We start from the raw sequence: 15,203 nt of genomic DNA, 5'->3' as shown, positions 1-15,203 counted from the left end.
CTGTGACCATCGGAAAACACAGATATTTATATTATGCTTTCATTAACAGCAAAATTACAGTCATGAAGTAGCAATGAAATAATTGTATGATTTGGGGGGGTCACCATAACCTGAAGAACTGTATTAAAGGGTTGCAGCGTTAGAAGGGTGAGAACCAGAGCTCTAGATTCGTCTGAGAACCATCATGCCCCCCCCACCATGCCTCATTCTGTACACACTGTTCATACTGTGTATCCACATCACTTCACTCTGCCCCTTTTAAAGGGATATACGAGTGTTATCTTTTATAAATACTTGTTTTATAAGACCAGATTTCAGGCTATTAGCTGTTTCCAGCAAATGATTATCATATGTATAAGCACACCGGCATTACTCTTGGGTCAGAGACATGGAAGAGTAGATAACTCAAGATTATAACTATGTATTAGCCGAATCTGAAAAAGCTGATCACATGGGCTGGGCATGGTAGTACACACTTTTAATCCCGTACTTGTGAGGCAGGGCTAGGAGGATTTCTGTGAGTTGGAGGCCAGTCTGGTCTACATATCAAGTTCCAGGACAGCTAGGACCACAAAGACCTAGTCTCAAAAACAGTAACAACAGCAGCAGCAGCAACAACAACAGCAACAACCACCCAAACCCAAAACAAAAACCCCAACAAAATAAAACAATCCCTAAAGTTGACCACATGGGAGGTCCAAGGCAAGTAAAGTTGGTTTTAATATTGTTCTTTTGAAGGCAGATTAAAAAACAGGCAGAGTACATTCTAGGATAGCAGTTGTAAATGACCTCAAGGTGTATTATTAATTCTGCCTGTGAGAGCTAGCCAAAAGTTCCAGCCTCCTAGGATGTAAGAGATATTTTTATCATAATGCATTGCCAGTTCCTCCTTTTTGTTTGATCAAAGAAAAAAAAAAACATGTGGATGGAGGTGGTCACTGGTAAAGAACTGGTGAAGACATGGTGTACTGTAGGGATAGCCTGAATGCACCACTTCATTCTCGGTGGTCCTTCTGAAAAGTTGGCAAAGGCATACCAGGACTTTGAGAAGGAAAACAGAATGGTGACCTGTAAAAGACCACACCTTAAGAGTTAGTCTGGCAAGTCGTGCACACCTTTAATCCCAGTACTCGGGAGGCAGAGGCAGAGGCAGGCGATTTCTGAGTTCAAGGCTAGCCTGGTCTACAAAGTGAGTTCCAGGACAGCCAGGACTACCTAAAGAATGAATTAATCTCCCCCCAACCCTCCCCTCCCAAGATGATTTATTGTAATGATTTACAGGCTACAGTCCAGCTGATCCAACAATGGCTAGTTGTGAACAGAAAGTCCAAGAATCTAGTAGTTGCTTAGTCCCACAAGGCTGCATGTTTCAGCTGGTCTTTAGTATATGCTGCAATGCAGAAGCAGGCTCTAATGCCAGTGAGGGAATGGATATGCTAGCAAGGCAAGGGCAAGTAGACAAAGAGCAAAAGCTTCCTTCTTCTATGTCCTTATATAGACGTCCAGCTGAAGGTATGGCCCAGATTAAAGGGATTGAGTCTTACCATCTCAAGATTTGGATTAAATGCCTGTGTCTTCCTACCTTAAAATTCAGATCAAAGATGTATGCCTTCTACCTTAGAGGTCTAGACTAGAAGTAGATTCACCCACTTCAAAGAAGCAGAAAAACAATCACAGATGTGGTCTCCATTCTTAGACTGTAGTTTATTCCAGATATAGTCGAGTTGACAACCAAGAATAGCCATCACAAGTCCACCTCTTTTCCACTTGACACACAATCATAGCTTCTTATGTCATAATTTCCAAATGAAAACAATTATCAGGTCATGATAATGCCTAAACATAATATAACCATCCCATGTAAAATTACAGATGCATTATATATTTAACAGGTCATAATTACACCTAACACGATATAACTCATACAACCCTGGTACAGCTACAAATTATAAATTTAGAATAGGCGGCAATGTCCTTTTAGTATCTTAAAACTTAAATTGATGACAATTATTGTTATTCTCTTAATTGATGTTATAACATGATAAATAAATTGAAGGAAAACACAAATATTTGGACAAACGCATTCTTTTTTTTTATTTGGTTTTTCGAGACAGGGTTTCTCTGTATAGCCCTGGCTGTCCTGGAGCTCACTTTGTAGACCAGGCTGGCCTCAAACTCAGAAATCCGCCTGCCTCTGCCTCCCGAGTGCTGGGATTAAAGGCTTGCGCCACCATACCCGGCTTGGACAAATGCATTCTTAAGAAAATACAACAGAAGCACTCATGTCAACTATAATCCTCAATTTTTTTTTTTTTTTTTTTTTTTTTTGCAACTGGTCACATCACCTCAGATGGTATTTATAACTACCATCCTCTACTACCTATTAAGTATTTTGTCCACCTTCAGCAAGTACCTCAGCAGGTCTTGGCTCTTTTCCTGGAGAAGTAACCCATACCTTCATTCCTGAAGGGTCTATGCACTTTGTCATCTTGCCTGGATTAGGTTGTTGTAGTTTCCCACTGACTTTAATTGCATGTTGTAATAGTACTTAGAGACACCCTAAATAATCTCCTGCATTCCAGACATAATCTTTTTGTACCGCTGTGTGGAGAAGCAATCCAATTTCCCCATGGTAATCTGGATCAATTACTCCTCCTAACACTGCAATTCCTTTCTTTTTTATTTATTTATTTATTAAAAGATTTTATTTATTTATTATATGTAAGTACACTGTAGCTGTCTTCAGACACCCCAGAAGAGAGCATCAGATCTCATTACAGATGGTTGTGAGCCACCATGTGGTTACTGGGATTTGAACTCATGACCTTCAGAAGAACAGTCGGTGCTCTTAACCGCTGAGTCATCTTTCCAGCCCCGCAATTCCTTTCTTAACCTGTAGGTTTAAGGGCATTAGAAGCCCTAAGTTAAGGGGTTAAGTCTGAACTTCTAGTTCAATGGATTTTTTTGTCGTTGTTGTAGCTCTTGGCAGGAGACTTCTCCCTCTGGAACCAAAGAACTTAGGGTTGCAGAATAGAAAGCATTTTTCCACTAGGGGTCATTAGGGGTGATGGTGTGTGGAAATGTTCCCTTTTCCAGCCCTTGATTCCTGGACCCATGGATTGTAGCTATGGGAGAAATTGTACCTTACACTGGATGCTGACTCAAAGTATATACTGTCTTCTGAAGAAGCCCACCTCAGCTCTCTAGGCTGCTGCTACCTAACTGGCACTGTAACTGTCTTTAAAAGGCCATTCCCTATGTCTATCTGGCCAGCTGCTTCAGGATGGTGGGGAACATGGTAAGACCAGTGGATTCCATGATATGGGTCCACTGTCACACTTCTCTCTGGCTGTGAAGTGAGTACCTTGGTTAGAAACAATACTTTGTGGAATACTATGATAATGGATAAGGCATTCTGTAAGTTCATAAGTTGTGGTTTTGGCAGAAGCATTATGTGCAAGAAATGCCAATCTGCAACCAGAATATCTACTCCAGTAAAGATAAAGCATAGTCCTTTCCGTGGAGGAAATGGTTCAATGTGGTCAGCCTCCCACCAGGTTGCTGGATGATCACCCCAGGTAATAGTGTCATATGTTTCAATGTTGGTCTCTGATGTTGGCAGATTTGGCACTCAGAACAGTTGTAGCCAGGTCAGTCTTGATGAGTGAAGTCTGTATCATTGAGCCCACGCATAACCCCCATCTATGCCACCATGGCCATTTTGTTCATGTGGACATTGGGCAATGACAGGAATGGCTAGGGAAAGAGGCCGACTGTTCCCAGAATAGGTCATCCTATCTACCTGATTAATGAACTCCTTAGTTGAAGTCACCTTTTGATGAGCATTTACATGGGACACAAATATCTTCACATCCTTTGCACATCTACATACGTCTTCTTCAGATGTTTTTCTCACCAATTTTGGCCAAGTTCTGCCCACGGTGAAGATTTCCTTTTGTCAGCATCTTTTAGAGTTGTCCCAAAATGGGTTTGTAATGCTGCAACTGTCTACTTCTGGGTGGTGACTGTATAAAGTGCACAACCATCAGTAAACCAGGCCCTAGTTGTCTCCTCCTCAGTACGCTGATTGTAGGGAACACCCCATGAGGCTATAAATGCATGCTTGGCAGTAAGACGGCACTGTAACAAGAACAGAAATCATAGGCATTTGTGAAACTTCTTCACGTGACTCACTTGTGCCATCAGGACCTGGTCAGGTCCAATCATGTATATACCACTTCCATTTTTAAAAAAAGATTTATTTTATGTATACGAGTATACTGTAGCTATCTTCAGACACACTAGAAATGGGCATCAGATCCCATTGCAGATGGTTGTGAGCCACCATGTGGTTGCTGGGAATTGAACTCTGGACCTCTGGAAGAGCAGCCAGTGCTCTTAACTGCTGAGCCTTGTCTCCAGCTGTATACCACTTCCATTTGATAATGGATTGCTGCTGTGCATGTCCGACTTTATGATTTGGCGGGTCCAATAATACTTAGCTCATGATGGGCAGCTCGGGTCACATGGTAACTTGGCTTATTGTCAAATGTTCAGTTACCACAGAGGCCCAATAGCAGGTCAAGAGCCGTCTTCTAAAGGGAGAATAGTTGTTTGCAGATGACAGTAGAGCCTTGTTCCAAAATCCCAAAGGTCTCTTCTGTGATTCACCTATGGTATGCCAAAGCTCCAAACAGCACTCCCGTCTGTCACTGACACCTCAAGTACCAATGAGTCTGCTGGATCATGTCATCCAAGTGGTAGAACAGCCTGCACGGTAGCCTGGATCTGTTGAGCCTTCTCCTGTCCCAGGCCCCACACAAAACTAACAGCTTTCCAAGTCACTTAGTATAGATGCAAGTCACTTAGTATAGAGCCCGGAGTAACAAACCCATGTGAGAATTGTAATACTTCCAGAAGCCAAATAGGCCCACTAAACGTTATGCTTCTTTCTTGGTGGGGGGGTGGGGTCAACTGCAATTATTTATTCTTCACCTTATAAGGAATATCTCTCTGCATTCCCCACACCACTGGACTCCTAAGGATTTCACTGATGTAGACAGTCCTTGAATTTTGGTTGGATTTATTTCCTATCTTCTGATTCATATCTGTGTTACCAATGAATTGCTACCTCCTGTTCACTTGGTCCAGTCAGCATAATATTGTCACTATAGTGCATCAATATGATATTTTGTAAAAGAGTCAGACAATCAAGTTTCTTTCTAACTAAGTTATGACACAGAGCAGGAGAGTCTATATATCCTTGAGGTAAAACTGTAAAGGTATACTGCTGGCCTTGTCATATGAAAGGGAATTGCATCTGGTAGTCCTTATGAACAGGTTCTGAGAAAAAGGCATTTGCATGATCAGTAGCTGAATACCATGTACCAGATGTGTTAATTTGCTCAAGTAAGGACACTATATCTGGTACAGAAGCTGCAACTGGAGTTAATACTTGATTGAGGTTTTGATGGTCAACTGTCACTTAACTGGACAGATAGAATAGTTAAAGGGAGATGTAGTAGAAACCACCACCCTTGCATCTTTAAAGAACTTGATGGTGGCACTAACTTCTGCGGTTCCTCTAGGGATGTGATACTGTTTTTGATTCACTATTTTCTTTGGCAGAGGCAACTCTTTTATCAAGGTCCTTCCTCAGGGGAACTTGGTTACTCCTTTATTCAAGGGGTTCTAGGTCTGCGAACTGGCTCAAATCTGAAAATTGATTCACTGGCTGAGATTGCTTTGTGCCATGATTCAGTGTGTAGCCTTTCTTTCATTTGTTTGAGAATTTTTCCGCTTATATAGATCAAATATTCAGTAGGCTTCTTATCCACTTCATGCCTGGAAACATGAAACCATGACTGATGAGCCAGTACCAAAGGTCTGTACAGGTCATGCCATTATGAACATTGTGTTGTCTATACTGCCCATACAATAGTTATGATCACCTTGCTTTTGTCGATTCAGTGCTGCGACTGGGCTCCTGCAACCCCGGGGCCCAATTAAGCCCATTGCATTCAATTCATCCAACTGAGCAGCAGCATCTCCAACCCTAAGGTCTGGCACAAGCAAAAGGGAGAGAACAAAACTCTTCAAATGTGCTGGTGCCCCTCTCACCATTTTGCGTCTTATGGGATTAGTGAAGGGCGTGTCTTCTGGGCCTTCCCATGGTTGAGCATTAGGTTTTACACAGTATATCCACTCTAGCATTGCAATTTCCCTGAGCCTTAAAATCCCTTCGTCAACACTAAGCCAAGGGATATCAGGCATCTCCAACTCCTTCTCAGTAGGCCATCTTTTGACAAACACTTCAGCCAACCATTCAAACAAACTTTTGACACCTTTTTGAACTGTGCGAGCTTCCATATTAAACCTAGAATCTCCACTCAGAGGACCCATGTCAATAAACTTAGCCTGATCCAGTTTTATGTTCCTTCCACCATTATCCCACACCCTTAAAATCCATTCCCACACATATTCCCCAGACTTCTGTTTGAATGAATTAGCAAACTCATTAAGCTCCTTAGTAGTATAGCACACTTCCTCATGGACCACACTTTCTATGTCCCCTCTAGGAGCCTGCTTTGCCTTAAGTCTGGTTATAGGTCTAGAGGCAACTATTTTGAGGCTCTGAGGGACATCAGTATTGTCTTGCTTGGCATTTCCTTTAGAGATAGCCACTGCTGGTTTAATAGATAACAAAGGATTGATTTCCTCAGTGAAAGGTGAAAAAGGCTGTATTTCAAGGGGTGGGGCTGAGGGTACTACTTCCTCAGGTGAGATAAACACTTGAGAATCTGAGGATTCAAAGTTCTCAGCTTCAATAGGGTCCTCCCACACATCCCCATCCCAAGTTATAGGATCCCATTCTTTACCAATTAATGCTCTTACTTTACCTGTTGACACTCTCCGAGGCTGGGACTTGAATTTTCCCTGTAACTCAGCTAACCTTATAATGAGAGCTTCAGTTTGATTTTCCATAAATTGAGCTTTGTGGCTGCTGGAGAGAAGGTTCTTTTCCAGGGCACACTTAGAAATCTTTAGATTGTTTATGAGCATCTGAAGATGGTCAATTTTATCATTGAGTTCTTTGTTGTCCTTCACCATATTCTGTAGTTGGTTAATTTTATCCCGGAGTTCATTCCTATCCTTTATCAGTTTATCCAGAGATGCTAGAAGCAACCAACCAGCATCATCATTTTCCTTATTTTCCCCCAAACTGTCAAAAGTTTCATATACAGGGTCACCTAATCCATTGTTGCTCACAATTGGTGAGTCAGGATAATCAAATTCATTTATTTCTTTAAGTTTGTAATACAGTTCATACCATGGGCCTTCAGTACTCTCCAAGCTCCCAGGAGAGGGGGTGGTTGGAGAGGCTTCCGTAGCTGAAGGTGCTGTCGAATTGAAATGCCTATTCCAGATACTTAAAAGATTCATCCTTATACTTCTGCTTCTCTAGAATCACTTCTGGTACCAAAATCTGTATTAATCAGGGTTCTCTAGTGTCACAGAACTTATGGAATGAATCTCTCTCTCCTTCCTCTGTAGTCCAACTAATCCAACAATAGAAAGTCTAAAAATCTAGTGGTTGCTCAGTCACACAAGGCTGCATGTCTCAGCTGGTCTTTAGTATATGCTGCAATCCAGAAGTAGGCTCTAATGCCAGTGAAGGAATGGATGTGCTAGCAAGGCAAGGGCAAGTGGACAAAGAGCAAAAGCTTCCTTCTTCTATGTCCTTATATAGATGTCCAGCTGAAGGTATGGCTCATATGTTCACAAAAGACATTTCTCAAGATTTGGATTAAAGACTTGTGTCTTCCCACCTCAAGATCAAGATTAAAGATGTGTATCTTCCTACCTCAAAGGTCTGGATTAGAAGTGGATTCATCTACTTTATGCAGACAATCTCTCACAGGTATGCTCTTCTCCATTTCTGGGTTGTAGTTGATTCCAGATATAGTCAAGTTGACAACGAAGAATAGCCATCGCCGTCCTGAAAACTATAGAAGGGAGTTATCAAACATCATTTTCAAGTGTTTATTTTGAATAGGGTAACTGTGGCAGCTATGACAGCTATAAAAATCATTCCAATGAATTCTTTTGTATATGTGTACCCTGGAGCATAATTATCTTCTTTTAAAGCAGATCTCCTATGCCACGGATCAGTCAGATACACAGGAATCCAGGCATGAACTTTTTGTCTAAGAATTAAAACAGGAGGTAAAGTCAGTGCAATTAGAGGAACTGTGGTGAATGGCTCAGAATTAAAAGTACATGCCACTTTCCTTAGATCGCTGGCTGGAGAGCTCGCACTAGTATGGTCTCACCTTAACTCAATCACATCTGGGAAGACTCCACAATATTTCCAAATGAGTTCACATGTATAGGAACCAAGAGTTAGGATGTAAATGTATCTACTTGGAAATGAATTTCAACTCACAACAGGGAAAAAGAGATTTCCTCATCTTACAAGTTCTTATTGGCTTTCACTTTGGTAAAGTGGAGGATGGGAAATGTGGGGTCTTTTTTTTTTGTTTGTTTGAAGTAATCATGAAACATGTATTTATAGAGTTTCCCATGCAACTGACTTTCTGAGGGAGATTTGGGAAAATGTTTGGTGGCTGAGTGAAGAAGATGTGGAACCTATCTCTTTGTTTCTGGATATGGGGCTCTGATCTCAGATACTGCATCCTAAGGACACACCACCTATGTTCAAAGGTGTTCAAGGACAGTTGCCAGGGCTGCTGTGCAGAGAGGGGCCTGCATGGCACTTGGAGGACTAATTCACATAATAATAGGGGCAATATTGGAGCATCTGACTTGACTCCATACTGCAGACATGGATAGATCTCAGTAGGTTGCTGAAGTATGTTCTGTTCTCAAAATACCAATCCTTTGTAACAATTTTCTAGCAGGTGACATTAACATGTCTTAAAGAAGAGATACCCTTTTTTTAAAGTTAGCATAAAGATGACAGAATGTTGAGTGGAAGAAGTCACTGTCATGATCCTTTGGAATAGCCTATGTGAAAGAGGACTGGTTTAACTGTGGATTTACTAGGACTCTTGATTACAAACAATGGAAAGCTAACTTCAATGACTAAATCCAAAAGGGGGATATGGATGTAGTTACAACTTGGGAATGTTCTGGATCCAGGGACCATGTAGTTCAAAATACAATTGTTAGGTGTCAAACAATTGGTAGTTTAGAGGCTTATCAGCTAGCTAGACACTGACCTCTTTTGGATCCTAGCGTTAAGATCCCCAGAGAGGAGTCTTCAGATTTGGTTTGACCTGGTCAACCACATGGTGTGTGACCTGGGAGTGTGGGATAAAAACCATACAACTAAGTGATGTTGGCAGGAGGTGATGGTTACACATCTTTACAAGAAAGCATTGCAAAGAGAACCAGAGGCAGGGAATGGCTTGTTACCTGTCACCCTGTTAGTTGACAAGAGTGAAATGAGATTGTAGGTCACTAAAACCAAGTGTTCTTCACAACACTACACTACCTCCCTCTCAACTCAAAGCAGTGATATTTTGATACAATTTCCCATTTCAAGGAAAAAAAAATAACAAAAATCGAATCGGAAAATTCGTCATGTCTTCGAGAAGGGGCAAACGGAAACATGAACTGTGTCAACGAACCAGAGCCGCTATGCACGGAATAAAATCTTTCCCTAGGGACCTGGGGTGGCACCAAGTAATTAATGAATTGCTCTGGAATAGTGAAGAAGTCTGCGTGGGAAAGACAGAGAGGTGATGACAGAGCGTCTGACCATTTCCACCTCACCGAGACTTGGTGGAATCGCAGCCGCCCTGATTTGATAAACAAGTCGTTTGCCCACTCTTCTGATGACGACCCCGGATTCCAGGGGACGAGACTCCCGCAACTCACCGCACCGCGTTTGTTCCACAGACACCCAACAGCGAGGGATGAGGGAAACCCGCTGGCCTGACGCTTCCCGAGGGTCCCCTAGGGCGTCGCCTCGAACCCCTCGGGGGATGAAGTGAAGACCTGCGTGGCGTGGCCCTTCCAGGAAGGAGCGCGAACACTTTGGGGCGAGCAGTCGCTCAGTCCCTCAAGGTTAGAGTTAGGATCTTGAGTCCGTCCGGCATCCTCGACGCTTGGCGCTGCGGGTTGGAGGTCCCAGCAAGAGAACGGACTCACTCGATTGCATCTCCCCGAGGATTCTGCCTAGTTCTGGTCGCCGGGCCGCCCAGCGTGGCGCTCCGTTAAACAAACGAATAGCGCTCCCTGGGGATCAAGCATGCAGCGGAACGCCACACCCCTCATATTTATTTCCCCGCCCCCCGGTACCGCCCCCGCGTGACGTCAGGCCCAATCCCTTCACGGCGTTCCCGGTTTAGCTCCACCTCTGGCATCTCGCGAGAGTTTTGTTTTCCGTTCCCCGCCCCTCCACTAGTCTCGGAGCTGCGCGCGACTCGTCGGGGCCTTGGCCCCTGCAGTTTGATGAGTTTCCGTCAGTCTTAAGGTTCCAGCCCGGCCGCGTCTTTCGCCTTCGGCCGCTAAGATCTCGCGAGATTTCCTGGGGCGGCCGCCCACGCCGCGCCTGCGCAGAGCTCTTCAAAAGCAGAAGGTCGCGCTTGGGAGGAAGTGGCCCTCCTGCGTTCCGTGACCGGAGCGCCGTTACTACTTTCTCGAAGCTCCCCTCGGCGCCCTTGCCGGGACCCTCCGCCGCCAAGATGCCCCGGATTATGATCAAAGGGGGAGTGTGGAGGAACACGGAGGTGAGGCCGCTTTTCCCGCCGTCCGCAGCCCTCCGCCGGCTCCGGTGGCGTGTGCGCACGCGCGGGCGAGCTCCGGGAGCCCTAGCTGTCCCGCGGGGGTCTGCGGTGCGGGGACGGCGACTGCGCCGGACCCCGGGGAGCCTCGCCAGGCATGGGTGCGGGCCCGGGTCACCTGGCTCTCCCCGGGGGCCAGGTCGCGACGTGTCGCCCGGCGCTCCCCTCCTGGCATTTGCTAGGCCCTGGAACACTTATTTGTTCAGTGAGGGACGCGCCCCCTCGGTGTCCTCGGCTGCCCGGTGGCCGCCCCGACGGGACCTCCCCTCCTTCCAGTCTCTGCTCGTGCACAGCGCTTCGCTCTGCTAGAAGCTGCCGTGGCTGCAACTTTTGTTTTTTCCGTAACTTCCTTACAGCGGGACAGGTTGCGGGTTTCCGTTTGCACCTCTCTGCTTCTCTGAGGACCTGGGCATAGCCTGTCCGTTCCGCGGGTCCCCAAGGTCCTTTCTCTTACCTTTGCAGTCACGCCACCCTTGCCGGGATAGAAGCCAGTTAGGACAAACTTACCTACGGTGGTGTTTGCGTCCAGAGATGTTGTAGATTATGTCATGGTGAGCGGAGCAGCAGAAGAAAGGCAGTAAAAATAGGAATTAAGTTAACGTGCATTTAATCGAATGCGCCGAATGTATGAGCACCTTTCCGTCTGTCTTGTGCTTTCTTGAGATAGCTCCTTATTCTTTGGCATCTTTCGGACCATCCTCCAAACTTAGCTGAGAACACTTCTTAGAGTCCTTGCCCATTCGTTGGTCTTTCCGTTGAGAGTTAGTTGTTTAGTGGTTTTGTGGCACCTAGTTTTCATTTGCTACAGCTTACTTTGTTTTCGCAAGCACTTCTGTGTGGCTCCGGCTGAGTTACTTCTCAGAGCCTCCGATTACTCATTCTTATTAGACAAATAATAGTATTTTAGCTCTTGGAATGGGTTGCCGATTTGGAACATTGCGAACGCAGCTGGGTACATTAGTAGGCTTTCAGTAAAAATGAGTTGCTGTTGTCCTCGGCAGGCAGCATACAGTAGGCTTTAGCATTCTAGTACGAAGCAGGTTTCTTGGTGGTGTTTTGGAATGAGTCTTGTAGGATAGGTACCTGTTGTATGTATTTGGTTGGAGATGTGTTGAAGTTTTGAAAAACTTTACCAAAGTTACAAATGGAGGCACTGAAAAGGGACTTGCACTCACCAAGGCAATTTAAACTAGAAGAGTTGGCTTCTGAGGAAGAAGCAGAATCACAAAATCAAGTAACATCAGGATTCCTCCGTAGTGGTCAAAACCCTGCAGAGTTTGTGTGTGTGTGTGTGTGTGTGTGTGTGTGTCTGTCTGTCTGAGAGTGGGTCTTATGTAGCTTAGATTGGCTTTGAGCTTGCTATGTAGATGAGAGTGACTGCTAACTTCTGATCCTCCTGTCTCTACCTGTCTGGTTCTGGCATAACAGGTAGTCTTATGGGAATCAAGTCCAGGACTTAAAGTATGCTAGGTGGGTGTGTACTCTACCAATTAGTCTTGGGAGAGAAGATGGAGTGGAGGGGCTTAGGTAGAAGACAGGCAATTCAAGTTCATTGTAGAAAAAGCCTAAAAGTAAAGTGCTCAAGTGCATTCATCTATGACTCTTATGTCTGTGAGCTGGCTTGGCAGGTTGTCTGGGTTGGGTTATACTTTGGGTACTCTGGTGAAATAGTTTTTGGAGATTGGAGTAGACAGGGTGCTGACTGATGAGGTAGAGGCTGTTGTGGTGAGTAGGATGCCTGCCAGAGAGGAAATGTTGTGTTGAACTAGAGTCTCAAATTGCTTCTTTGATTCTCTCTCCAGGAGTATATAAGACCTGGTTCAAGGTAGATATTCAGGAAATTTGTTGTTGTTGTTGTTGTTGTTGATGTTGTTTTGAGAAAATAGATAAATGTATGTGAACTTTGTGAGGAGAATGGCAGGTACATACCGGTGAATAATTTTATCTGTCATAAAGTAGTGTTTTCAACATTGACTTTTCCCACCTCTAGTTTGTTGAGGGCCAGGTAAGATGTCCTTTGTTGTTGTTGTTGTTGTTGTTTTGTTTTTTTGTTTTTTGTTTTTTTTGTTTTTTTTGTTTTTTAAAGATACGGGGCTGGCGAGATGGCTCAGCAGTTAAGAACACTGAGTGCTCTTCTGAAGGTCCTGAGTTCAAATCCCAGCAACCACATGATGGCTCACAACCATCTACAGCTACAGTGTACTCATATACATAAAATAAATAAATAAATCTTTTAAAAAATATATTTTTATTTTTAAAATTATGTATCTGTATATGAGTACAGGTGCCTTCAGTGGCTGGAGGCTTTGGATCCCCCTAGGGCTGGAGTTACAGGTTAGCTGTCTGATGAGGGTACTGGTAATTGACCCAGTACATGCTCTTAACCACTGAGCTGCCTCCCAGTCATTTCCTTCTGATTCTTCCATGCTAGTTATCATTAACTGTCAATAAAGTTTCCATGTCTTTTTTTTTTTTTTTTTTTTTTTAAAATGATCGTGTGTGTCTCTTACAGGAACTCTGCAGGGACTAACTTAAGTTTTGCTTTTCCTCATTTGGAGGCTTGTGACTGAATGTATTCTCTTTGGTAACTCTTCTAGGATGAAATTCTAAAAGCAGCGGTAATGAAATATGGGAAAAACCAGTGGTCTAGGATTGCCTCATTGCTGCATAGGAAATCGGCAAAGCAGTGCAAAGCCAGATGGTATGTACCAGTCAGTAAGTGGAAACCAACGTGATTCTGATTCCCACTGTGATATGGAGGGGAGTATGGTGAGAGGTGCCTTTAAATGTACTTACCACTTGATTCCTGTGTCTTGAGCAAACCATTTTTCCTCCTCTTTACCCTGCCTGTTTTCTTACAACTTAGCACTGATTGATCAGTTGTGAATCCTTGTCCAAGTGAGTTAATATTTTTATTTCAGAGTACCTTGTGAGACAATACAGAATCTTAGGTAGATGGTGGAAAGAGTCAGATGCAGAGCAGAAGGAAGGTGGCTTTCAGGCTGCAGTAGTTTGATCCCTTTCTTCTTAGCGGCCTTCAGCCATTAAGCTACCAGTGGCAGTGTGGGCTTAGACGTGTGGACAGTTTCTCACTCAGCTAAATGCCTGATAGACAAGGCAGATTGGGCAGACCTTAGAAGATGGCGGATGCCATAGGAGTTCTACTTTAAATTTAAAGCACAGCAGATGGAAGCACACAGCTCTGGAATACTTAGTGGGTTTAAGCGGATGCTTAGAGAAGTAATTGAAGACGCTGTGGGACTCAAACATAAGAAAGTGCAGTGAAATTGTAATATAAATAAAATAATATAATTACAATTAATATAAATAATATAATATTTCTTTCCTAGATAATGTTAGAACTTCAGAAAAGCTAAGAACAAGTGCAGGGTGTGGTGGCACATGCCTTTGATCCCAGCATGGAAGGCAGAGGCAGGCAGATCGCTGAGTACGAGGCCAGCCTGGTCTACAGGTGGAGTTCTAGGACAGCCAGGGCTACACAGAGAAACCCTGTCTCAATCTCCCCCCCCTCCAAACAAAACAAAACACAATTACCAAAAAAAACCAAACCAAATGACAACAAAAAAAGATTAAACATAAAAATAAATACTAGTTAAAGGAGTCACATGATTGCATTTGCTCTTCGGTCTATTAGGTTTTTAAGTATTTCTAATCTCACATACTTAAAATACATCGTAATGTGAAGAGGGGAAGAAGAGTAAGTTTAACTTCACAATGAATTCTCTTGTCAGAAATAGTGTTAGTGATAGCATGTGATCTTAGAGTCAGAACATGGTAACTAACTAATGTTTGCTATGTTGTCTTTAATAGGTACGAATGGCTGGACCCAAGTATTAAAAAAACTGAATGGTCCAGAGAAGAGGAAGAAAAACTGTTGCACCTGGCCAAGCTGATGCCAACGCAGTGGAGGACCATTGCTCCGATCATAGGAAGAACAGCAGCCCAGTGCTTGGAACACTATGAATTCCTCCTGTGAGTGAAAACCGTGCATATGTTAGTGTGCTGAACAAACTCAGAGCATTTCCAGCTTAATTGTGCCAGTGACTAAAGCCATAGAAACTAATGTCACTGAATTCTGTATCCCAGATGTCACATGGTTGAGCAAAATGATGTCTTCTCCTTTAGAAGTGTGCAGGTCACACTCATCAGTGTGTCCATCTGGATGTTGTGCATTTGTGAGGAAGGGCTGCTTGTTTCCTCGGGTTTCACCATGTGTGAGGATACTGAAATTAGAGAATCTTAATGCCGTTTTATTCACGGGAAGCAATTGTAAAGATGCTGTTTTCCATAGTGCTCATCTGTTGTTTATTTTGGGAAAGAAAGTGCCTGAGCTAGAACTTCGGTAATTCTCATACTGAATGGTATGATATG

The 15,203-nt window shown here is 43.7% G+C and overlaps 2 protein-coding genes across 2 annotated transcripts in view; one reads left to right on the top strand and one right to left on the bottom strand.

Annotated features, from left to right (window-relative positions):
* Nucleotides 1–4,381: 4,381 nt before the first annotated feature.
* Nucleotides 4,382–10,245, bottom strand: LOC115062507 (Friend virus susceptibility protein 1-like). Its single transcript, XM_029531461.1, has 2 exons — nt 9,904–10,245; nt 4,382–8,006 (listed from the first exon to the last, which is right to left on the bottom strand). Exon 2 carries the CDS (start codon nt 7,441–7,443, stop codon nt 5,896–5,898), a length of 1,548 nt encoding a protein of 515 aa, XP_029387321.1. The 5' UTR covers nt 7,444–8,006; nt 9,904–10,245; the 3' UTR covers nt 4,382–5,895.
* A 161-nt stretch (nt 10,246–10,406) lies between these two features.
* Nucleotides 10,407–15,203, top strand: part of Cdc5l (cell division cycle 5 like) — a 38,115-nt gene continuing 33,318 nt past the window's right edge. Inside the window, exons 1-3 of the mRNA XM_021217584.1 lie at nt 10,407–10,757; nt 13,409–13,512; nt 14,643–14,804. Of these exons, the coding sequence (XP_021073243.1) occupies nt 10,713–10,757; nt 13,409–13,512; nt 14,643–14,804 (311 nt within the window). The 5' untranslated portion in view covers nt 10,407–10,712. The remainder of the gene's footprint in view (nt 10,758–13,408; nt 13,513–14,642; nt 14,805–15,203) is intronic.

The sequence above is a fragment of the Mus pahari genome, chromosome 18 (assembly GCF_900095145.1).
Source record: "Mus pahari chromosome 18, PAHARI_EIJ_v1.1, whole genome shotgun sequence".
In the NCBI taxonomy this organism is placed as follows: Eukaryota; Metazoa; Chordata; class Mammalia; order Rodentia; family Muridae; genus Mus; species Mus pahari.
The sequence above is the reverse complement of the archived record's forward strand: the minus strand, read 5'-3'. Positions and strand labels throughout refer to the sequence as shown.

What these genes read in the sequence shown, in the direction of transcription:
- LOC115062507 (XM_029531461.1), bottom strand. Translation starts at nt 7,443, where the DNA reads ATGAATCTTTTAAGTATCTGGAATAGGCATTTCAATTCGACAGCACCT.